The sequence below is a fragment of the Ranitomeya imitator genome, chromosome 3, assembly GCF_032444005.1.
Source record: "Ranitomeya imitator isolate aRanImi1 chromosome 3, aRanImi1.pri, whole genome shotgun sequence".
Classification (NCBI taxonomy): Eukaryota; Metazoa; Chordata; class Amphibia; order Anura; family Dendrobatidae; genus Ranitomeya; species Ranitomeya imitator.
This window is the reverse complement of record NC_091284.1, coordinates 61,692,317-61,718,630: the sequence shown is the minus strand read 5'-3', so window position 1 is coordinate 61,718,630 and position 26,314 is coordinate 61,692,317. Positions and strand designations below refer to the sequence as shown.

Here is a 26,314-nt window from a genome sequence, read left to right as displayed (position 1 = left end):
TGTTGTAGTCCTAATATCTGCGCTGCAGAGGTAATACAGGTGTGATCACCTGAAAATGCGCTAAACACTGGGAAAATACGTACATGTAAGACATCCTGCTTTCCCGCAGGAGAAAGGAAAATGACCATGAAGAGAAGCCATTTTCCTTATGAAATATCTTTTCACACTATATACACTTTGCTTGGACTTCATAGATTTTAAAGGGAGCGTGTGATGGGAAATAACCTGCTGTTTACTTCAGGTTTTTGTGTGACATGTATTTTAAAAAAATGACATTTGTTTCATACGATGATCTTTCTAAAGAAAGATCATCTTGCAATTCTCACTCTATCCACTGGGGCTTTTTTTAGGTTTCTAGGTCCCGTCCTTTCAAGAAGGGTTTTCAGCAGGCTCATTATCATCAGATCATCATTGTCTTCCTGTGATCATCGCGACCAGCTGACAATGATGGGAGTTATCAGAGTGATACGTACCGGCGCCTGGGAAAAGCAGTACAGTTCTCGCTGCTCTCAGGCCCCGGCTGCTGAAGGCAGCTCTCATCATTGTCACCTGGGCTTCCTGTGATCATCGTGACCAGCTGACAATGATGGGAGTTATCAGAGTGATACGTACCGGCGCCTGGGAAAAGCAGTACAGTTCTCGCTGTTCTTAGGCCCCGGCTGCTGAAGGCAGCTCTCATCATTGTCGCCTGGCCTTCCTGTGATCATCGTGACCAGCTGACAATGATGGGAGTTATCAGAGTGATACGTACCGGCGCCTGGGAAAAGCAGTACAGTTGTCGCTGTTCTTAGGCCCCGGCTGCTGAAGGCAGCTCTCATCATTGTCGCCTGGGCTTCCTGTGATCATCGTGACCAGCTGACAATGATGGGAGTTATCAGAGTGATACGTACCGGCGCCTGGGAAAAGCAGTACAGTTCTCGCTGTTCTTAGGCCCCGGCTGCTGAAGGCAGCTCTCATCATTGTCGCCTGGGCTTCCTGTGATCATCGCGACCAGCTGACAATGATGGGAGTTATCAGAGTGATACGTACCGGCGCCTGGGAAAAGCAGTACAGTTCTCGCTGTTCTTAGGCCCCGGCTGCTGAAGGCAGCTCTCATCATTGTCGCCTGGGCTTCCTGTGATCATCGCGACCAGCTGACAATGATGGGAGTTATCAGAGTGATACGTACCGGCGCCTGGGAAAAGCAGTACAGTTCTCGCTGTTCTTAGGCCCCGGCTGCTGAAGGCAGCTCTCATCATTGTCGCCTGGGCTTCCTGTGATCATCGCGACCAGCTGACAATGATGGGAGTTATCAGAGTGATACGTACCGGCGCCTGGGAAAAGCAGTACAGTTCTCGCTGTTCTTAGGCCCCGGCTGCTGAAGGCAGCTCTCATCATTGTCACCTGGGCTTCCTGTGATCATCGCGACCAGCTGACATGATGGGAGTTATCAGAGTGATACGTACCGGCACCTGGGAAAAGCAGTACAGTTCTCGCTGCTCTCAGGCCCCGGCTGCTGAAGGCAGCTCTCATCATTGTCGCCTGGGCTTCCTGTGATCATCGCGACCAGCTGACAATGATGGGAGTTATCAGAGTGATACGTACCGGCGCCTGGGAAAAGCAGTACAGTTCTCGCTGTTCTTAGGCCCCGGCTGCTGAAGGCAGCTCTCATCATTGTCACCTGGGCTTCCTGTGATCATCGTGACCAGCCGACAATGATGGGAGTTGTATTCAGCACCCGCTGTGTACATCGTGTGTAACATGGCATGGACTCCTGCATAATTTTGATAACCAGCAAAGAGAAAGCCCAATGCTAGGGTCTGATGTTACTAATCTGGGAAATGTGACAATACCTCATAAGGTTCCCAAACTATTAATAGCAGCTCACAGCTGTTAGCTTAGCCTTTACTGGTGAATTTACGGGGGTCCCCAGTAAAAAGAAATGATGTAGGGTCCTCCAATAAAATCTAACCAGCAAAGGGTAAACAGACAGCTGTGGGTTGATATTAATAGCCAGGGAAGGGGCCACAGATATTAGCCCCCACCCACGCTACGAACATCAGCCCTCAGTCACCCCAGAAATGGCACATCAAGAAGATGTGCCAAATCTTGCACTTAGCCTCGCTCTTCCCACCTGCCCTGGTATGGTGGCGAGTGGCTTAATAGGGTTGTGGTTAATGTCCATTTTGTATTTTCAGCTGACATCAAGCCCAGGAGTTAGTAATGGAAAGGTGTCTATATGATGACCCCATTACTAACCCTATAGTCATATTGTAAGAAAGACACAGCAAGAATAAAGTCCTCCATGACCTACAGTGATGTTATGAAGGTTGCCCAGTTCATCGGGCCACTCATACTGGCATGGGAACAGCCTCAGTGACTGGTGGTAACCTCAGTGACATTACCGCTCATCATTGAAGCTGAGCTCTCAGCAACTCCGTGTCTCTTGGATGTCAGGGTGAACGGTCGCATCATGCCACCATTCATCAAGACATCCAGATGTAGCAGAGATGGATTACGGTGTGGGACAAATGGATTATCTTCTCATCAGACAAGTGAAGAACATGCTGTTTGATTATTTTTTTAGATTACCGCCGGTCACTGACGCTGTTCCAATGCTCAGTTCAGTGTGAGTGCCTCGATGAACTGGGTTAACATTCATGACGTCACCAATAGCACAGTGAGAAATTTCTCACCTTGCTAACAGGGATTTCCTTGAGGTCACCGCAGTTCATCGGCCCCCTTTCACAGTGAGCTGCTCGTGGGAACCTCTATGGGGTTAGCAAGTTACCCCACTTGCCATCACACAAGTGGGAAGAGTGAGGCTAGGTGCCAAACTTGGCACATCTTATTCATGCACCATTTCTGAGGCAGCTGAGGGCTGATGTTGGTAGCCTAGAAGGGGGGGACAATATCCCTGGCCCCTTCCCAGGCTATTAATATCAACCCACAGCTGTCTGATTAGCATTTGCCATTTTTTTATTCTTTATTTTACACATGATCCACACAGCAGGTGCTGAATACTCCCATCATTGTCACCTGGTCACGCTGAGGTCAGAGAGTCCAGGCAACAATGATGAGATCTGTCTTCAGCACCTGGCGCCTGGGAACAGCGAGAACTGTACTGCTTTTTCCTGGTGCCGGTATGTGTCACACGGACACACGAATGGCACATGGATGGGCACACATGGACACAGACACCGGATATACGGATGTCACCCAGATGTTACTTACAGATGTCACAAGGTCACGCACTACATGACTGCTGGGAAGCCACAGCACTGCGATTGGAGGAACGATGCCCATAAGTATACCAAACGTTTATTTTATGGTGACAGTGGAGTGGTTTATAAGGGGTTATATAGTAGTGGACACCCTATTTCCTGTGTCTTCCTGCAGCCCAGTATATGTCCTCAGTGCTTACCAGCTCCCCAGCCCTTGCATGTGAATGTGATATTGCGCACTCTCAGGGAGAGACCTGTCAATGTAAGGGAGTGTGGCGGGAAGCAACTGCTGGGGACCGGCCTTTGACTAGTCAGCATAAAACACATTGGTCCCAATTCATGAGGCCCGGCATTGTTCACACCAGTCTTGATGAGAAGTCTGATGCTCCCGAATCATTAAGAAGCGCTCATGTCTTAATGAATCCGGTCCACCTGATGAATGGTGTGCTCCTCCGTGTATACCTCGCCACTAATCTTATTCCAGTCATGGATTGGAGTAAGTTTTGTAGTGTTTGGAACGCCACCAGTTTTCATGAATTTAACAAGCCGAGCGGGTGGTCTGTACCGCCCACATTGTCGGAGGTTGGCGAAAATGGTGTTAAAAATGCAATAGTTGCGAAATTGTGCACCAAAATTTTACGACTTTTCAAAGCTTTTTACATCACAATTTTGCCGTAAAAAGTTTGATGAATCAGGGCCAATATCCCCCACCGGCCTTTCTACGTATTTTTTCCGTAATGCCGCAGAATTTCAGAGTAATGCATACATGGCATGCCGGTGTCAGATTCTTCTCCCTGTGGTTTGCTGCAGGTGACACAGGTCTGGCAGTGGTGTCTGACCATCTAGTTTATCAGTGGAGTCTCGCTGATGTCACAAGCAGAGGCAGGGGAGCTAATGAGCACTGGGGAGGTATACTGGGCAAGAGTAAGCGCAGGACGCAGGAACAACATGCAAAACCTTCTCTGTGCTGAGACTCCCTGGCTTCTGACCTGGGCGCCATCTTTCAGAGCACCAAGGCGTACTTTCCGGGGCTGAGCTTCTCAGAATGTGCCCGGGACCTCACCTTATCAGATTTATGTTTGGATGTGACGGTCAGTCTTTTTGATACTCGCCCTATCAGAGACACCTTTTTTAGTCCATCAGTTGAACCTGCTGACATTATTTCTCACTCAATGGCAGGATTGCTACCTAATTACTGATAGTTTGCAGCTTTTTCCACCCCTCTTTCTTCATTTTTCCCTGTGTCATTTCTCATTATGACACATAACTTAATTTATGGACACCTATGGTGATTTATTTGCCTGTTTGGATTAGATGGGTTGTTACCAACATCTGGGGAGAATTTCCTTGCACCTTTAGAAATATTTTTACTTAGAAAATTGATGACGTGTTCAATGCTTATGAATGATGAAATTACATTTGATGATATACATACTTATTAAAGTTTATTTTTTGCAGCTGCGCTTTCTTTGTGCAGCAGCAGATGGCAGTAAGCACAAGTAAAAAACCTTTTTTTGCGTGTGGTTGTTGTCGCCTCAGTGGCAGCCTGCAGGATCCTGTACATCTAGGTCAGTGATGGTAAAGATGATAATTATCTTGCATGTCCTAAAATATACAGATCTTCACGGCTATCAGGAAGTATTTACATATTCTCTTCTGCCTCATTAATGAATTTTGCTTGATTTTATCTGCGGGTTTATTTTCAGCGTTTCCGCATTTATATCTCGCGTCCTGTTCGCACATCTTTGTATCCCAGTCACATGCAGATCTCTACTATTTTAAAAGGGAATCTGTCACCTGGCTTTTGCTATATAATTTGAATGCAGATTGATGTAGGGGCAGAGACCCCGATTCCAGCAATTTGCCACTTCAGCGTTCGGAAGTGAAATGTTCATTTTTCAAGCAACTTCAAAGTACAAAATAAGACGCTGGCAAGAACTTTGGTGAAGCCACCTCCGAGGAACGACCACCAGCGTTCTCCTGAAGCAGCTTCGTCTGGGAGAAACCGGCAACTTTGCTGCCATCTAAAAGAAGCCATGTGTACATACCTAAGGCGATGTTCACACAGAATGTTTTTGCTGAAGTTTCGAAGTAGAAACTGAGAAGAAACTATAAGATTTTGAGGAACTTTGAGATTTGGAGGAGGAAAGAGTTTCCGCTGACTTTCAGCTCCAAAAAACTCCTTGAAAAACCGTAGCCTCAGATTGTGTTTATACTGCGATTTTTTCCTGCTTAGTTTTTTATATAGACACTAAACAGAAACTTCCATGTTTTTGAAGAAGACTTTGGAGAGTTTCAGCTCAGTTTCTGCTCCAAGAACTTAACGCAAAAACTGATGGTTTTTGGAGAGTTTCTAATTCGTCAAAGCTCGGTGTGAACACAGTCTTACAAAATAGAATCTGTGCTGATATATGATCTGCAGAAGACAGCAGCACACTGGATATACACCAAGCTCACATCCAGCCTATATTACAGAGAGAGACGCTCCCATGAGAGAAAAATGTGAAGCTTTGATCAGGCTGCAAACTGCAGGGGGTGTGAAAAAGAATGAAGTTATGAAGACTGCAGACTGAAACTTGCAATTTTATTAACTTAAGACAACCAGGAAAATGTTGTTTTTTTTCCATGTCAAAGGTGTCACCAGTTCTTTTTTGGGAACCCATCTATACAATTATGTAGGCAGCATGGTAGAACAGAACAGGAGGAGCTGGCAGGTTGATATATAGGTTTGTGGGAAAAGATTCAGTATTATTTTTAATTTTCTCACTTCAGTCCCTGCTGATTTGGGACTTTTCGGTCAAGTGGGTGGTCCTAGTCAGTGACTGACAGCTTCCTTTGTATGGGTGTGCACAGAGATCAGTGATGCCTGGTGACAAGTTCTCGTTAAATTCTTACCGTTACATAATGAAGATCTCTTCTTTTCAAGGGAACCTGAGATCTGGATTTACCCCTAGAAGATATTATCAGCCTCCTAGTACACTCTTTAATGATGCTTGAATTAGCCCAAACGCTTAATGTAAGTGTTTAAAAAAGTCATTTTAATTGTTCTTGCTAGTGGTCACTGGACTAGACCAGGATTGCTGTCATCAGTGCTGCTGCCCAGATAGAGGAGGGGACGCGTCCACACCAATGTATATCACTTCCCTGAGTGTGCGAGGAGCAGGGAGGAAGAAAAAGGTATGGCTTATCCTACATGCTCTCCCGACACACGCCAGGACATCAGTCATACTGCTGTGGGCGTGCTGCCCCGGGCAGTGGCATTAATTGACGGCAGTCAGTGGCTACCTACCATTCAATATATGAAGCTGTCACCCTCGGGTCGGGAGAGCCATGGTATTGCGGTCCTATCTCAGTCCGATTTGCACGGATACCCTTAGTATTGTGACCCGGTGTTGGTAAATATGGGTTCCCTTTAAGCAGTGAATAGGTGTCAGGAGTGTGTCACGTCCTGGTGCGACTCCTGGAGGATCTGGGATCAAGAAGCTCACAACATTTAGTAGATCGCAGGCCCTGTTTTGTCATTTACCTTGAATTGAAGTGGATTTACTTTCATTCGGTGCTGAAAGGGTTAAGGGCCCTTTCTCTTCTGGCTGTGAACTTGGAGCTTGAGTTCTCAGCTGCAGCACTTTGTGACCACCCCCTTCCACTATAGAAACCCACTTCTAGGTTCATTCCTTGCTGCTTACAGATCTTCTATACTGACCTCTTTGGAGGTGGTCGTTCCTGTTGCAGCAGTGAAGTTTCCTGTTGGAGATGCTATTTTTGTTGTGTCTTTTCCCACTGTTTGTCGTATCTACCTCTTGTCTTATTGTGGCAGTGGGACTAGTGTCTCGCTGGCCTGAGTACCAGACAGGATAAGTTCAGAGCCAGCAGGGGCTTAGGTACGTGATCACGCATGGGGGGAAGGACCCATCTAGGGACGATAGGGAGGGCAGTGATCAGACTCAGGTTTATGTTGGGAGGTGACCCCTCCCTATCACCAGGGTCTCCCTGTACGTCTTCCCTGGTGTTCACCTCATGTTGTACCGCACACTGGGTGTCCTCTCGCCCATTGCGTGACAATAGGTACAATATTCACACTTGGGAGGCTGGAAACCAGAAAACAAAGAAAAAGCAAATGCACTCAAATAGCGAAACAAAATCCTGCAGCGCGGCTGACTAATAGAATGGCTTCATCTCAATTCTGCTGCGGCTGAGTAACAGATTTCTTTAACAATCATGGGCTCACAACAGGTACCAGAAACGCCCTTTATTTCCAAATCTTTTCTACATGATTTATACAAAATTCACTTCATATAAGAAAAACACATAATGTAAGAAATTGTAAAAAGAGTTAAAGTAAAAAAGAAAAATAGTTCATAGAACTAATCACATCTACACAAAACCTATTATCAGTGGCAAAACGTGAAGCTAGTGGGCCCCAATGCAAAATCTCCCAACAGGGCCCCCAACTATTCTGGGTCTTAATTTAATAATTGTCGTCATCCTATATGGGCCAAAGGGACTTTTTTTGCCCAACTAGGCTCCGGGGCCCTGATGCGACTGCAATCCCCGCACTCAGTTACGCCATTGCCGATTATAACTGGAGTCGTTGGATACATGAAATATAGGGTGAGATTACACCTACGTAAGGCCGATATAATGCCCTAGGTCATCGATGGGTGTCTGTCGTCACAGATCAGGGGCTGTATCATCATACAAAACCCCTTCAATATACGAGCTGCGGGCCCGGCTCCCAAGATGGACAATGTATTACACTGAGGCTCGAGTCGGATAGAACAAGATTTGCTGCTTCCTCTATGACTTTCATATACCCGTGTCTGTCCAGTGCTTGCTCTGGGAATTTGCTTTTCGGGAGGTGTCAGTTTCGCACCAAGCACTTTACAGTAATCTAATATAGGAAAAAACTCTACTAAAGCTCAACTGATCTGTTAGCGGTGAATCTGTCAACTGCTCTCCATAGAAATCAGCAGAATTGTGATTGCAGCTCTGCAGTATATCATAAATTATGGGCACGAGCTCAGTGGCATGGGGCCGGCGGGTGAGGGCCTAGGGTCTCTACCCCTTAAGATAACTTCTCACCATGGTGTGGGTTTTTTTTCTGCTCTGTATTTATGTGCACAAATAAAAATAAAAAGTTCCAGGAAAGTAGACCACTGTGCTTTACACTGCAGAAACTGGCCTGCGGTGCGCTTTTGAAATTCGCACCATGTCAATTTATTTTGTGGTTTATATGCCTTGTGGTTGCAAATTTTTCACAATGAGGTGTGGAGAATTCACATCTGTTTTTTGTAAAATAGCTATACCCTATTGGGCCCTTGTGCAGCCCCATATAACATGTCCGCCCCTGCACGCTATCTGTATTGTAGGGACTGCGATGTTACAGTATGGAATAGGAATATAACAGAGGATGCATAGAACACAATATAGGTATATACATCACAGTAAAGGCACACATATTTACAGCAGAATTTACATCCGTAATGTGTAGGTGTCAGAGCCAGGACGAAGGGTAATGAGTGAAGTTAATCTCCTAAGGTGTCATTGAGAAAAGGAAGGGGGCAAATCATGAGTTAAAAAAGAAATAGTACTTTGACTTTAGCCCGTTCCTGACATAAAAGGTATTATTATATCTTATATCGGGTGTGGGTGTATGGAGCAGGCCCAGGAGCCGACCCCGCTCGAAATATGGCAGGTGCCACCTGTGTTGTACAGCCAGCAACTGCCTCTATCGGCATCTATCTGCACTAGCTTGCCACTATCAGTCTCTGGCAGAGGCAGTGTAAAGGGTTGTCCGGCCTTGATGTACAAGTCCGCAGTCACTGTATGTAACTACAGACTTGTAAATCCTCGCATCGTGCACACTACGCGCTATGAGGATCTTCTGGTGCTGGCGATTGTATCTGATTTGATACTTTTGGCCACATTCTAACTAGTCGTGTCTGGCCTTGTTCAGTACGCTTGCGTTGAAGGAGACGGCGCACATCTAGTTGGCATGTGACCGCATGTATACAAATCATACACTGGCGGTCAGGCTCCAAAAAACCTCACAGCACGCAGTAAGAGTGACTACAGACTAAGGACTAAGCACCCTAAGGCCAGACAACTCCTTAATGTTGCGTGATCCTGGTGGCGTGCCTGTTCAAGGAAAACGGAAAAAAAATTAAAATACCAATATTGCCATTTTCGATCACCCCACCATATTCCTAAAAAATCCACTAAAAAGTGATTGAAAGCTTCTATGTAACCAAAAATTGTGACAATAGTAAATGCAGGTCGCCACACAAAATATGAGCCCCTAACAAAAAAAATAGAAATGGGTTCTGAAATGTTGTCACCACTTAAATAAAAGAAGAAGTGTACTTGTTTGGCTTCTCCATAATTGTGCCAAGCCAGAGAATCACGTCACCAGGTCATTTTTCCACAAAACCTAAAAAACAATGGATTAGTTGCATTTCCCCTCTGCTGGTTTCCAGTACATTATATGGTAAAATAACTAAGGTCATTCAAGGTCCTGCTAAAAACAAGTCCCCATATCGGTAAGGTGGATTGGGAATAGGTATGGTGGTTACTAGTGGGAGGCGAGAAGAAAGTAAAATAAGTTGTCTATCAGAGAGTTTCCATGCCAGGAACCAGGGGTGGTGGGGAACATCCTGACACTCAGCACTAAAATAGGGGCTAAGGTCACAACAAGGTTGAGGTCGTCACTGTTTTCCTACCAGAAGCACCAAGATATAATGTATTTATTAATACCCAACATATGCCATTATGTACAATGCCAAAAGAATCTATATATCTAATTGTCTAAGGGGTACTTCCGTCTGTCTGTCTGTCTCGGATATTCATTGGTCGCGGCCTCTGTCTGTCACGGAAATCCAACTCGCTGATTGGTCTCGGCAAAACAGCCACGACCAATCAGCGACGGCCACAGTCCGGCACCAAAATGGCCGCTCCTTCCTCCCCGCAGTCAGTGCCCACTCCATTATCCCCTCCAGTCAGCGCTCACACAGGGTTAATGGCAGCATCTAATCTAATGTTAAAAATAATTTAAAAAAAAAATCATTATATACTCACCTTCCGCCGCCTTTCCCGCTCCTCGCGACGCTCCGGTGACCGCTCCATGCAAGAGACAGGTTCCGGTGGCAAAGATGGTATGCGAGAAGGACCTGCCGTGACGTCACGGTCATGTGACCGCGACGTCATCGCAGGTCCTGCGCCCATACCAACCCTGGGACCGGAAGCTGCCGTGTGCACCGCACACAGGGCCAGGACTTCAACGGAGGGTGAGTATATGTTTATTTTTTATTTTAAGTCTGTATACTACGTGGCTCTGTGCTGTATACTCTGTCGCTGTGCAATATACTACGTGGCTGGGCAATATACTACGTGACTGGGCAATATACTATGTGGCTGGGCAATATACCACGTGGCTGGGCAATATACTACATGACTGGGCAATATACTACGTGGCTGGGCAATATACTATGTGGCTGGGCAATATACCACATGGCTGGGCAATATGCTACGTGGCTGGGCAATATACTACGTGACTGGGCAAAATACTATGTGACTGGGCAATATACTACGTGGCTGGGCAATATACTACATGGCTGAGCAGTATACTACGTGGCTGGGCAATATACTACGTGGCTGGGCAGTATACTACGTGGGCTGTGCTATATACTACGTGGCTGGGCAATATACTACGTGACTGGGCAATATACTATGTGACTGGGCAATATACTACGTGGCTGGGCAATATACTACGTGGCTGGGCAATATACTACGTGGCTGGGCAGTATACTACGTGGCTGGGCAATATACTACGTGGCTGGGCAATATACTACGTGGGCTGTGCTATATACTACGTGGCTGGGCAATATACTACGTGACTGGGCAATATACTACATGGACAAGCATATTCTAGAATACCCGATGCGTTAGAATCGGGCGACCATCTAGTGATTTTATAGCTGTAGCAGGGCTGACTTTGTCAGAAGTAGCAGGGCTGGAATTATCAGAAGTAGCAGGGCTGGAATTGTCCAAAGTAGCAGGGCTGCAATTGTCATTTGACATAACTCATGGAAACATCCTTGCGGGTTTTATACAGAGCTGCACATTGCAATGACAAACTAAACTCCGCTACAACTATATCTCAGCAGAAATATAGAGCCGTTGAGACAGAGAGTTCCCTGTAAATGATTTGGCTTGTCTAGTACCAGTAATGAGATCCTTGAAGATTTGGACTGGATCATGGCGGACGGTCTGCAGTATATGGTCATGGTCATAAGCGCTTCTTGTCGTAACATAGAAACTGCGCCGCCCAAACCCCGTGAGATCCTGTCGATCCGCCATGTCCAGCTCTGTCCACTGCTTTATACATCGCTAATAAATACTAAGAGAGAGAAAATCTGCCACGGGAACATCGCACTCAAGGATCTGACGAGCCGACCATGTGTAAACTGTGAAAACGGGCTCGTGCCTCAGTTCTGACAAATGTCCCAGTGACGGCTAGTTAGGGGGATTCGGTAATGGTGATTTTCTGTACAGATTCACACAGTTTTTCTGACTCGACGTCATCTTTGCTGTTTTCTGAATTCTCCAATGTAATGTAACATCCTGAATCTCTTGGACAGTCACTTAGTTCACGTTTGTTTGCAGCGGTGTCAGGGCTGAGCGTCTGTGTCACCGCGTCAGTGCCAGCTTCATGTTCACCTGTCACAACAGAAACAGAAAGTCTTCTCAGTGACACATCCTGAAATACGGCGGAAATGCACCGCTGCTGAGAGGAAATAGTATCTATCTATCTATCTATCTATCTATCTATCTATCTATCTATCTATCTATCTATCTATCTATCTATTTTTTTTCCTCTCTGATCCAGTTCTGATGCTCGTGCTCATTGAACGCACGTTTGAGGGACCATCATGGGCACTTTGAGGGTTCATTGACACACTGCGTATTTGGTGTGGATTCCTACACAAGTTTGCGTGCAGAAAATCCCCAGTGTAGTACATTACCAGTTGCATAGATAAGATTCCTGCAGATCTAATTTACACGTCGCAGAAAATTCCTGCACAGAACTTTGAGTTGTGGAATTTTGTGCCAAATTCATCATGGATTTCATTCCGTGGAAAGGGTGAAACCTGTGGCAATTCCTCAACACATGTAATTGACACGCCCCACAGGCTGAGGTACTCGGTACCGGGTCACGGTGGCGACCCGGTCCATGGCCCTAGGCACCAACGTTAAAGGGGAAATGTCTTTAAAGGGAATAAAGTTTGTGTTCGTGACGCCACCTGTGGTATTCAGTCAGTGGGGACTGATGCTGCTTTAAGGGGTCCTCTGGGGTGATGTTATGGCAGCTAGATGGTGTAACTTCCCACAGGTGAAGTATATCCCCAGGGCTCCCGTGGTGTAGATGGAAGATGGTGAGGAGTGCAGTAAAGAATGAGGACACAGGTTTGCTGTCTCTTTACCTTGGTTTACTGAAGACTTCAGCATCTGCAGTCCAGAGCACCAGATAACAGGGCAGGCAGGGTCAGGCCAGCTTGAAGGCAAGTTAGGAGTCCCCTTACCCAGGTGGAAATCAATAGCCTTCCCTTGCGCTGTGGTGGTGTAGTCCCTTACGGCTTAAAGCTCCACATAAGGTCCTCACAGATGTTATCGCTCTCTCTGTCCCCCGGGAAGGATAGGACATAACCCGTATGACTGGTGGCTTGAGGCTGTTTATAGGGACTCTAGCACGCCCCGACCTCTGAGGGGTGCCACCGTGCCTCCTGGGTGTTAGGTCGGACAGGTAACTTGGAGTTCAGCTGTCCTGCCGGTCTCTGGTGTAAGCCATAGAGGTCCTTACACCCTCGGTGTTCCGGCTACCGGTCTCTGCATCTCAGAAGGAGGCAGCCTGCTCGGAGCTGGTCTCCCCCTGGTATCCTCTCCTGTGCTTTGCTCTCCTGCACGCTCTCTGCAATGTATTCGGCTTTCTCAATGTCTCTTTCCAGGAGTTGCCGCACTGGGGCTGCACAGCTCTGTAAAACCTTCTGCTGCCTCAGACTGATCCAGTCCGTCTCCTTACTGAACCTTCTTGGAACTGACTGACTTTCCCTGCAGACTACCAGTTGTATATATATGGGGAGTCACCTAGCAAGTAGGATCAAAAGCTCCCCCTGGTGGCCTGGAGTGTGAATGTGTTGCATGTTTGTGGTACCTGGTTGCAGTTATCCCTTCTTGCCTTCAAGCATAACATCATTTTCCCCGTGAGGAAAGCAATGCTACTGTGACGACCAGGACCCTGGGGTGCCACATAATAATTGTAGGTTTTACTGCGTACACACTGCAGGAAAATCTGCACCAACGTCAACTGTTGCTAATCACAAGACGCTGCGATGCAGCGAGGTCTGACACTTATCATGGCCAGCACTGAAGGGATTGTGCAGCTCCTCTCACTCCCATGTTGGGCTGTCCTGTTGATGTGGCGGCCACTTCCCAGGAACCTGTCCGGCAGGTATTGTGGACCTGCCCTACTAATGAAAATAGAATACCTGCATAATACTGTGTGCTGGAGACCTGCTCATGTATGCCAAGGGGCTGTGTACAACAGAACAGGTCAGCAACAGCGCCAGTCACCTTCTGCTGGGAATGAGGGATGCTGGCTAACCCCTATAACTTTCTCAGCAATCTGTTCTACAGTCCCTCCTCTTTGGTATTGGACTGTCTTATGTCTTTCCATAGACATCAATGAGACTTGGCAGCCCATAACACCTTCAATATTTCAGCAGTTGACCTCTTTGGATCACTTTTGGTAGGTACTGACCACTGTATACTAGGAATACCCTATAGGGCCCGATGTTTCAGAGATGCGATGACCTGGGCCTCCATCTAGCTCAGCTTTGTCAAAGTACGACAGATGCATATTTTTGCTGCTTCCAAAGAATCAACTTTAATGGGAACCTGACAGTAGATTCATCTTGTCTGAATCACGGGCATGTGAATCAGAGATCGGCTGTGTCATTACAGCCATGTGTATGTTTTATTTCAAAACTGTAGTCTTTTAGGATGAAAGGTGCTTTCATTTACTCATTTGTCTGCCCTATTCCACTGCTGGTATTGGTCTCATTTCAAGCCATACTGCTTTAGTTTAAGCCAGTTAGTGAAAGACCAGCTAGGGTTTATCTCTCTGCTGTCTATGTTCCTTTCCCTGCACCTATCTTCTGATTCTTTTTAGGAATTAGGTGGCATATTCTCTATCAGTATATACTTAATACTTTATTTTGTGGTTTGTTTTACTCACTCTGGAATCTTTTTATTTCAGCACACTTTCCCTTCTCTAGGTAATTTGCACTCTGCTCTGCCCTCTGGTTCTTTAGAAGGGAAGTGAAGCGCTTGACGGACTTTCAGGCAGCGCAAGTCCGAGTTGTCATCATCTAGTTTGTGTTTAGGTCTATCTCAGCTCACGCAGGAACCACTAAAGACTGTGGGTCAGGATCTCTAGGAACTGACAGGGTCAGTTGCAGTTTTAATGTGTTACCAATTTTTCCCGAGTGAGTTGCTACACTATCATAACAGAAACACTGCGACATTTCAGAGCAAACCTTGAAAAACCGACTGGGACTTTGCAGCCTTAGCAGTTCCCCAGCAGCTTCCCCTTTTCCTACTTCTCTAAGCTGACAATTCTCTATACACACGTAGGGAGGGACCTGTCAGTCTAAAAGAGTGGGGTGGAGGGAAGCCGTAAAGGACCTATCTCTTGCACTAGTCATCTGGGATCCATTAAGACTTGCTTTGTGCATGCCGGTCTTAAAGGGACACTGTCACCTGAATTTGGAGGGAACAATCTTCAGCCATAGGGGCGGGGTTTTCGTGGTTTGATTCACCCTTTCCTTACCCGCTGGCTGCATGCTAGCTGCAATATTGGATTGAAGTTCATTCTCTGTCCTCCGTAGTACATGCCTGCACAAGGTAATCTTGCCTTGCGCAGGCGTGTACTATGGAGGACAGAGAATGAACTTCAATCCAATATTGCAGCCAGCATGCAGCCAGCGGGTAAGGAAAGGGTGAATCAAAAACCCCAAAACCCCGCCTCCATGGCTGAAGATTGTTCCCTCCAAATTCAGGTGACAGTGTCCCTTTAAAGAACGAGCTCACTGGAGTACATGGCACCTAATTCATTTAGAGGCACCCGCCATATAATGAATTGGGTGCACCTGCTACCTGGTGTGTGCTGCTGCCAGAAATGTTACTACAGTCAGAGACAGGAGTACATTTCTAGACTAAGTTATGATACTAAAGTTAGGCTACTTTCACACCAGCGTCGGAATCTGCCCGTCGCAATGCGTCGGGCCGAGATTCCGACGCTAGCGTTTGATGCGCCGTACAACGGGTGCAGCGGATGCATTTCTCCGGGCGCATCCGCTACCCCATTGTGAGGTGCGGGGAGGTGGGGGCGGAGTTCCGGCCGTGCATGCGCAGTCGGAAAAAGCGGTCCGTCGGCAGCAAAAAACATTACATTTAACGTTTTTTGCTCCCGGCGGTCCGCCACAACACGGCGCAACCGTCACACGACGGTTGCTACGTGTGCCAATGCGTCGCAATACGTCGCTATGGTTAATCTATGGGGCAAAAACGCATCCTGCAAACAACTTTGCAGGATGCGTTTTTTGCCATAAACGACGCATTGCAAAAAACGCCAGTGTGAAAGTAGCCTTACTGGGACTGGCATGAAAACAGCAAATGTTGCACTTTGTTTGAGCAACTTCCCATTTGGACAATTTTTAATATGGGTCAACGAGGTAATATAGAATTTTTTTATTGAATCCCCATTATGTTTTTTTAATGAAATGAGTAGAAATTAAGATTTTTTCTCTTACCATCTTCAGCCTATATACCTTTTATTATACATTACAGAATGAATATCTTAAGAGTTAATTCATACACGTATTACTCTATAGTAAAAGACTCTTAAAATTGACATTTTTTTCGGCACCTATAATCCCATGAACCTTCCTAATGCTTCCAGCCTGTCCTTATATTAACTTTCCTGGGATTACCTGAAACTCCTATGAAGCTGTGACCTATAAAGTCTAATCCTGAGCGTATTTTCAAAGTCAAGAGCCGCTTTGGATCCTGCTGAGAAGAAGCACCTGAAGATAGTGGCACGTGTTCAAGTTTTTAGGATTTGTATTAATACATATTTGAGCGTATTTTATCTTTTTATCAGTCATCAGTCACCAAATATTGAAACCTTTGCAGTGTAAAGTAATCAGAAAACAGCCGGTTTTGCATATACTGAACATATCAGAAAAGTACTAGTGGAGTTGGGGCGTGCCATGTTGGCTATGGACCATAGATGTTTTGTACTTAGGTGGTAGCTAAGCTTGTCATTTACCAAGAGGACAGGAAGGATACCCCAGACATCTCCTGTTGGGCGAAACCATGATTAGACAAGATGTTGGCTCCTATGTACAAGAGTCTGAAAGGATGGATGTCACCTGACTACTATTGTCTATGGTCAACATTACATAGCAGCTGTTGTGGAACAGGTTGACTTCTCCTTTAAGCAGTGCCAGTTCTCAGTGTTTGCCCCTCATCGTTCACCAAAAAAAGCTTTCTATTATATTTATGACCCCCTCTTTCTTCTGGTCCCGTCGCTTTCTATTTCATTCCGAAACAGGTTGTGACTTGTCAAAGGGGGCAGGCTGTCTCGCTCAGTTCATCAGTTAAGCTAGCCCATTTCTCATGCACTGCTGATTTGGAGACTGAGGACGGGCTGGTTTATATATTGAAGTGATCCAGACAAACCAGCCCCCTTCATCACGTCACGGACACAGCCTTTGTAGTTGCCATAGATGAGTCCCGTACACCACTCTGTTGTCTGTGCACACACACGGTGAAACCCTCCACAAGGTTTGTAACAGTGCAAAAAGATCCAGGAACCAGGGCACCAGACGTCCTCCTTTAGGTAATTATTGATACAGCAAAATCACAACATTTTGGCCACGCTGAGCCTTTATCGAGCCATATAAAGAGAGCTATGACTTGATAAAGGCCCTGCGTGGCTGAAACGTTGTGATTTTTGTGTATCAATAAAATGATCTAATGAAGGACGTCTGGTGCCCTGATTCTTGGATCTCACAGACACAGCCTTTACTAGACCAATATGAAAATTTAGGTTTCAGGACCAGGAGAGGGGATCAAAAATACAGCAACACGATCTGAGAAGATTTGATAATTTAAGATTTTTTTTTTATGATTCCTAAACAATATACAGTACATTTTTCTGCCGAACTACTCCCTTTAACGAGAAAATAAAACTTCTATTTGTCGACCAAAAGAGACTCTATAATCATCCATATCCATCACTGGTGCTGATCTGTGACCAGAAATACAACATAGAATAACTCACAGTCACAATCTTGTAAATTCTCGATGGCAATCAGTAGCCTCATTCGCTCTTCAGGGTTTGTGATGTTGAGCTCACAGAGATGACTGTCCTTTAAGTCCTTTAGATCTTCCAGATTCTCATATCCATTCAGTAGTAGGCTTGACATATATTCCTGTGTGACAGAACAGAGAGGTTAACAAAAACAAGTATAAAATCATCCAAAAAGTTGCACATTTTTGTGCAAAGTGACTACTGGTGTTTACAAACTGATCCCTATGAGATTTCTAAATAGAGTGTTGGGCTTTAAAGGGGTTGTATAATTACAATCTGCCATATTCTGTATCCTTTACTCTGGAAAGTGGCATACCGTAATTATAGCAGAAATATACCGTACACATCGCTGGTGTAGATTTCTGCTTATGGTGCCCAGGATGAATAGAAGTGTGTCAAAGTCATTAAGAGCCACTGTCCTCATAATGAATGTGGCGCATGTTACACCAAACTTTTATTCAAGACTGGGGTAGGAAAAGCTAATTTTGAGGAATGGTACTGCATACTGTATTAACTACAGTCCATAAGGCCTCATTCAGATTTCAGTGAGTGACATACAGCGGGTGAAATCAGTATTGAACACGTCACCAATTTTCTAAGTAATTTCAAATGGTGTTATTGACATGAAATTCTCATCAGATGTCGGTAACAACCCATCCAGTCCACACAGAGAAATAATAATAAATAATAATAATAATAATAATCTTTATTTATATAACGCCAACATATTCCGCAGCGCTTTACAGTTTAACAGTTTCAAACACAACAGTCATAGGTAACAACGTTAACAATACAATAAATCAAAATAAGCCGCCCCTGCTCGTGAGAGCTTACAATCTGCAATGAGGTGGGAGAGATACAAAGCACAGGTGTGTATTTACAATGATGTATTTACAATGATGGTCCAGCCATCTTCAGGGGGTGGGGGATAGATGGAAGTAGTGAATGGGCTACACACACACAAACATAAAATGACTTTGATTAGTTAACATGGTAGGCCGCTCTGAACAAATGTGTTTTGAGCGAGCGCCTCAAACTATGCAAGTTGTGGATGGTCCTAATTTCTTGGGGTAGAGCATTCCAAAGGATTGGCGCAGCGCGGGAGAAGTCTTGGAGTCGGGAGTGAGAGGTACGGATTAGTGCAGAGGTTAGCCGAAAGTCATTTGCAGAGCACAGCGGTTGGCTAGGCTGATAGACCGAAATGAGGGAGGAGATGTATGGGGGTGCCACACTGTGGAGAGCTTTGTGGGTGAGAACAAGTACTTTGAATTGTATCCTGTAATGAATGGGCAGCCAGTGTAATAACTGGCGAAGAGCGGATGCATCTGAGTAACGATTAGCCAGATGGACAACCCTGGTTGTCGCATTAAAGATGGACTGGAGAGGGGAAAGTCGAGTGAGGGGGAGGCCAATTAATGGAGCGTTACAGTAGTCCAGGCGGGAGTGGATCAGGGCAACAGTGAGGGGTTTTGTTGTCTCCATTGTGAGAAAAGGGCGGATTCTAGAGATGTTCTTTAGGTGTAAGCGGCACGAGCGGGCAAGAGATTGTATGTGGCAGGTGAAGGAGAGAACAGAGTCAAGCATAACACCCAGACAGCGTGCCTGCTGCCGGGGTGTTATTATGGTGCCACCCACAGAGAGGGAAATGTCAGATTTAGGGAGGTTAGTAGAAGGCGGGAGCAGAAGAAGTTCAGTTTTGGAGAGGTTGAGTTTCAGATAGAGAGCAGACATGATGTTGGAGACTGCAGACAGACAGTCAGTGGCGTTCTGTAGTACAGCGGGGGTAAGGCCAGGGGATGACGTATATAGTTGTGTGTCGTCGACATAAAGATGGTACTGAAAGCCAAATCTGCTGATGGTCTGTCCAATTGGGGCTGTGTAGAGGGAGAAGAGAAGGGGGCCAAGGACTGAGCCCTGAGGTACCCCGACAGTGAGAGGAAGAGGAGATGAAGTGGAGCCAGAGAACAGAACACTGAAGGAGCGGTCAGAAAAGTAGGAGGAGAACCAGGAGAGAGCAGTGTCCTTAATGCCTAGTGAGGCTACGTTCACATTAGCGTCGCGTCGCCGTTGCGTCGGCGACGCACGGAAAAACGCGAGCAAACGCGCGCGTTTTGCGACGCGTGCGTCGTTTTTGACGAAAATCGGACGCACAGAAAATGCTACATGTAGCGTTTTCTTGCGTCCGACGCTAGCGTCGGAAACGACGCACGTGGCGAAAAACGCCACCAAAACAACGCACGCGTCCCCTATGTTAAACATAGGGGCGCGTCGCCGCTGCGTCGCCGACGCAACAGCGACGCACATTAGCGTAACGCTAATGTGAACGTAGCCTGACTGGAGCCTAGAGAGTAGGAGAGGGTAGTCATCAGTGTCGAAAGCTGCAGAAAGGTCGAGGGGAATGAGCAGAGAGTGGTCACCGTTACATTTTGCTGTCAGAAGGTCATTGGTCACCTTGATGAGTGCAGCTTCTGTTGAATGTAGGGGGCGGAAACCGGACTGTGAAGGGTCTAGGAGGGAATGAGTAGAGAGGTAACGGGTAAGGCGGGAGTAGATCAGGTGCTCCAAGAGTTTTGAGATGAAGGGGAGAGTGGAGACCGGTCTGTAGTTGTTTGTGCAGGATGGGTCGAGGGTAGGTTTTTTTTAGTAATGGAGTAATGATAGAGTGTTTGAAGGAGGAGGGGAAAATGCCAGAGGAGAGGGAGAGATTAAAGATTGTAGTTAAGTGAGTTGTGACAACTGGAGAGAGAGACTGGAGGAGGTGTGAGAGGGAATGGGGTCGGTGGTGCATGTAGTTGGATGAGAAGAGGAGAGGAGCTCGGAGACTTCTTCTTCTGTGATGGGATCGAATGTGGAGAGTGAGCCAGGGCTGTTTTACTCTGTGTTTGGAGGTTCTGAGGGTTAGGGGAGCTATTTGGTCAAGGGTGCTTCTGAGAATGTCATTGAAATGATGTACAGCCAGATAAGGACAGGAAAAAGAAGAGATTGGGGACAATGATGAGTGTAGGGATTCTGAAAGTGTATAAGGGTTAATGGCATGTAGATTTCTGAATGTGCAGTAGGTAGGAGTGTGCTGGGGTGGGCAAGGATTTGTGAGTGTGAAGGATACAATGTTGTGGTCAGAGAGGGGAAACGGTGAGTTATCTAGGTAGGAGATTGAACAGAGCCGCACAAAGACCAGGTCCAGGGTGTTACCGTCTTTGATTTCTTTCTCTGAAACACACAAACCACAGATGTCCATAAATTAAGTTATGTGTAATAGTAAGTCTAGACTCAGGAAAAAAGTATTGACATATGAAAAAAGAGAGGTAAAAAAAGCTATGGAATGTCATGACACCAGGTAAAATTTCTTAGTAATTAGAAAGCAGTCCTGCCACTTAGTGAAAAATAATATCAGCAGGTTCAACTGATGGCCTATAAGGAGGTGTCTCATTACCAAGGTGCCGCACAAGAAACATCTCATGATGGGTAAAACCAGTGAAATTTCTCAAGACCTTCTCAACCTTGTTGTTGTAAAAAATACTGATGGAATTGGTTACAGAAGAATTTCTAAACTACTGAAGGTTCCAGTGAGAACTGTTGGGGCCATAATCCCAAAGTGGAAAGATCATCATTTCACCATAAACTGGCCACAGGCTATAGATGTGGTCTTTCCTGATGAAATCTTTGGTACTTTGAAATGCGTAGAATAAACCACTATTTTGTTTGACAATCTGGGATACATGTCTCATCATTGATCAGAAAGCGTGGAAACCATCCACAAACATCTCCTTTCTTTCCAGAATTGCTTTACTAAAAGTGAACCTGGAAATTATAGGCCAGTAAGTCTAACCTCTATTGATTTTTCCAAAGCATTTGATACTGTGCCATACAAGAGGTTGGTACACAAAATGAGAATGCTTGGTCTGGGGGAAAATGTGTGTAAATGGGTAAGTGATAGAAAGCAGAGGGTGTTTATAAATGGTATATTCTCTAACTGGGTCGCTGTGACCAGTGGGGTACCACAGGGGTCGGTGATAGGACCTATTCTCTTCAACATATTTATTAATGATCTGGTAGAAGGTTTACACAGTAAAATATCGATATTTGCAGATGATACAAAACTATGTAAAGTAGTCAATACAAGAGAAGTTAGTATTCTGCTACAGATGGATCTGGATAAGTTGGAAACTTGGGCTGAAAGGTGGCAGATGAGGTTTAACAATAATAAATGTAAGGTTATACACATGGGAAGAAGGAATTAATATCACCATTACGCACTGAACGGGAAACCACTGGGTAAATCTGACATGGAGAAGGACTTGGGGATCCTAGTTAATGATAAACTTACCTGGAGCAGCCAGTGCCAGGCAGTGGCTGCCAAGGCAAACAGGATCATGGGGTGCATTAAAAGAGGTCTGGATACACATGATGAGAGCATTATACTGCCTCTGTACAAATCCCTGGTTAGACCACACATGGAGTACTCTGTACAGTTTTGGGTACCGGTGCTCAGGAAGGAAATAATGAAACTAGAGTGAGTACAAAGGAGGGCAACAACATTAATAAAGGGGATGGGGGAACTACAATACCCAGAGAGATTAGCAAAATTAGGATTATTTAGTCTAGAAAAAAGATGACTGAGGGGCGATCTAATAACCATGTATAAGTATATAAAGGGACAATACAAATATCTCCGACGATCTGTTTATACCAAGGAATGTGACTGTCACAAGGAGGCATTCTTTGCGTCTGGAGGAGAGAAGGTTTTTCCACCAATATAGAAGAGGATTCTTTACTGTTAGGGCAGTGAGAATCTGGAATTGCTTGCCTGAGGAGGTGGTGATGGCAAACTCAGTCGAGGGGTTCAAGAGAGGCCTGGATGTCTTCCTGGAGCATAAGAATATTGTATCTTATAGTTATTAGGTTCTTTAGAAGGACGTAGATCTGGGGATTTATTCTGATGGAATATAGGCTGAACTGGATGGACAAATGTCTTTTTTTCGGCCTTGCTAACTATGTTACTATGATAGATTTCAGCTGGTGTCATGACTTTCCATGGCTTTTTGCATCTCTCTTGCCCCTTGTGTTCAATCCTTTTTCGCATTTCTCATTATTATACATAATTTATGGACATCTATGGTGATTTCTTTGCCTGTGTGGATTGGATGGGTTTTTTACCAACATCTGGTGAGAATTTCATGTCATTAGCACCTTAAGCAAAAGCATCTTATGTTATGCTGTGTTTCCTACCTGTAAATTGAATCTTTCCAGAAGTTCTAGCAATGTTTTTGGCCTTGGTCGTTTACTTCTCCTTCTTACTATTCTCTTAGGAGCTTCCTCCTCAGATATGACATCTACATATATAAATTTAAAATTCCCAACTTTGTTGTTCAGCATGCCAGTCCAGATGCCCATGGGGGTTTTACAGATGATATCTATGATGTCGCCTTTCTAAAAGACAAATGATAAAAAGAGTTAAGCTGACAATTACACCCACACACAATTTTAATTAATCAGACCGATCTTAGGGTATGTGCACACAACACCTTTTTCAGGTGGATTCCACCTGGAACCTCCATGAAAAAGCATTATAAAAAATCTTAACATATGCATAACAATGTCAAAACGACTTGCTGCGCATATGTTCTGGTCTCTTGTAACTTTTTTTACTGGCTTCAGGCTTTGAAAGCTGTGAATCAGCTAAAACAAGTGACGGGTCCATTCTCCTGGCGGCTTTTGCTTGCAAGCCGCCGCTATGTTATATATGGAATAAAAAAACCCACAGAGCTGAAACGATCACAAAATACGTCAGAAAAGACTGTTCAGGGAAAACACCACCAGCATTTTCCTGAAGCATCTTCTGCCTAAGAACTATGCGAATACACCAAGGTCATAAACCCTTAGGCTACGTTCACATTTGCAAAACGCATACAAAAATGCATTGTTTTGTGACGCATGCGTCCATTTTTGGCCGATTTTGGACGCAAAAAAAATGCAACTTGCTGCGTCCTCTGCGCCCTGACACTTGCGCCAAAAAAGACGCATGCATCACAAAACGCAAGACAACGCATGTCCATGCGCCCTCATGTTAAATATAGGGGCGCATGACGCATGCATCGCCGCGGTTGCGCCCGACGCACGGCAAATGTGAACGTAGCCTTAGAGATGAAATTGGGTTGAATAAAGGACCTGTTTACACGAGCAGGTAATAAGTGAACCAGCATTAATAAAAATGCTCCTTCCCAATCCTCGGCCAGTGTAATTGGATTTTTTTATGCCAGTAAAAAAATCATCATTGTCGCCAGCACATCGCCCCATAACCAGGGATGTGCTGCCGACAACATGCCGCAGTCATTATGTCAATGGCCCATATGAATAGACCATTACCTGAGTGTAACTGCTTGATGACGGGCTGAAATTGTCCTACATAAATGTGCCTTTAAGGCCACCATACATAATAGACTAATGTTGGCTGAACCCGCCAATATCTACAGGTTTGGCTAAGTCTATAGGGGCGCTAGCCAACTGATAACCAGGGGAGATGTCAATCACACATCTCTGATTTCAGACTGCTGATCACATTGTTCATCCAGACATCATAAGTCGACCAGCCGCGAGACATGTAGACGCGGACACTCGAACATGTTTTTCGAGAACATAAAGTAATGAACAGACATCCACTATATTCACAGCGGCGCCATGTCGTCTCTCATTACAGAATGTGACTTATATGTTGGGATTGGGACCATCGTGTTGGACGGGTCTAGAGACAGAAATCTTAATTTGCACCTGCTCTGGGCAATTGCTCTACAATTCGCACCATTATTTGGCTCCTTCCATTATCTATGTGAAGAAAACTCTCCGGCCTTATACCCACGCGATTAACCTTGCCAGGTGGGAAAAAGTTGCAAATTATAGCGCAAATAAAATACACACCATCATTTTATTAGTTTTTTTGGTGAAATAATTGTTGCAGAAATAGATTAATACATTACTGCTGAAATCTACATCTAGTTGAGCAGACGGTATTTTTTGGCTTTAAACTTAAAGGTGTTGTCCACCTCTTTATAACAGTTGCTTAATAGGCACAGGATAATGGTAAAGCAAAGGAAGCATCGGAATCGGGAGTCTGTTCTGTACTGCTGCTAGCATCCCCCACCGGGCTCCTGGCTTCCATTCCTGGCAAGATATTTCATATTCACAACTGCAGCCAATCAGAATTTCCTCCTACCCGTATGGAATGTAAAGGCTGCAGCCGATCAGCGCCCAATGATCGTCACAAGAGGTAACCAGGAGTCCAGCGGGTGATGCCAGTGGGAGAAGGAAACATCGGCTCCAGCACAGTTAATAACGTTTTTCTCTCTTTATTTTACTACTCACCATGGCCCATTAGCAATTGTTATAAAGTAATAAATAACTCTTTTAATAAATGTATCAGACTGTTGTTGGCCGCTCAGCTTCCCGCTAACCGCAGGCCATTTTTCTCATCACTTTTCAAAAGTGGCGCCGGAGATAACGCAAATATGGTGTGTGCTGTAAATGGCAACTTTCTATTGCCATCAACTTGGTACAAATCAAATGATAAATTCTGCTATAATGTATTGCAGGAAGACCCTTCTAGTAGTAGCTTATTCTATTTTCGGCTAGTGCTTTACCTTTATTTTCAGTGACTCTCCGTCATAAGGGCTGGGGATAAAGTCGGTATGGACTTTTGCTCGACCACAGAATGGACCAGTATAAGGAATGTCATCATCAAGTCTAAAGCTGTCCCTGTTACTGGTTCCATCAGAGCAGCTGGTGACACCACCTAGAGGAAGGTTTGCAGTTATTTCTATATGTCTGATACATTTTACTAATTTTTACCATATTGACATTGTGATGGTAACGTCCATTGACGGCGCCCCGCATGATTCCCCTGCTCTCTCCATGTGGGGACACTGACATACCTACCGCCCCGGCTGCAGTAGCTTCCTCACCCTCTTCTCCCTCCTTCCCCTGTTCATACCACACAGGCTTCTAAAGGCGTGCCTACCTGGGAGGCTTCTTGTATAAAAGGCACCCTCCCCATTAGAGAGGTCCCTGAGCAATCCTTATCGTTACTTAGTGGTAGTTTGTGGGTGCAACTGTATGTTGCCAGGTCATTAGTCTATAATCATTTTTCCCTTATCCAGTATCGTCCCTTTAGTCTACTGTAGTTTATTTGTTATTCTTCGTTATTCTGAAACCACTCTGGCAATACCTGAGCCGTCTCCCAAGACCTCTGTGCCTGAACTAGAACCTATTCCCAAAGTCTACATTGTCTGGTTTGTCTACCAGTCTCTGAATCCTTCCTGTCTATTACTCTGCTCTAGTGTCCCTGTCTGTTATGGACCTGGTGGTTAGGAGCACCCGGAACGACCTGATGGTTAAACTCACACAGGACAAGCTCTGGGAAGTGGGAGCTCTGCTGACCGCAACCCCTAATCCTATCACACAACTAGAAATAGCCGTGAAGCGTACCTAACTCGGCCTAGACGCCGCTTCACAGCCTAAGAGCTAACTAGCCCTAGAGATAGAAAATTAAGCCTACCTTGGCTCAGAGAAATTCCCCAAAGGAAAAGGCAGCCCCCAACATATATTGACATTGATGAAAGTCACAAACACAGAAATGAAACAGGTTTCAGCAAAGGGAGGCCAGACTTACTAAACAGACTGAGGATAG

At 45.3% G+C, this 26,314-nt stretch overlaps 1 protein-coding gene across 1 annotated transcript in view; it reads right to left on the bottom strand.

Annotated features, from left to right (window-relative positions):
- Positions 1 to 7,437: 7,437 nt before the first annotated feature.
- The window catches only part of LOC138672689 (SAM domain-containing protein SAMSN-1-like), a 68,415-nt gene continuing 49,538 nt past the window's right edge, over positions 7,438 to 26,314 (bottom strand). The window contains exons 5-8 of the mRNA XM_069760901.1: positions 25,269 to 25,420; positions 22,864 to 23,064; positions 17,605 to 17,755; positions 7,438 to 11,918 (exon numbers count right to left, since the gene is read on the bottom strand). Coding sequence (XP_069617002.1) covers positions 11,719 to 11,918; positions 17,605 to 17,755; positions 22,864 to 23,064; positions 25,269 to 25,420 — 704 coding nt within the window. The 3' untranslated portion in view covers positions 7,438 to 11,718. The remainder of the gene's footprint in view (positions 11,919 to 17,604; positions 17,756 to 22,863; positions 23,065 to 25,268; positions 25,421 to 26,314) is intronic.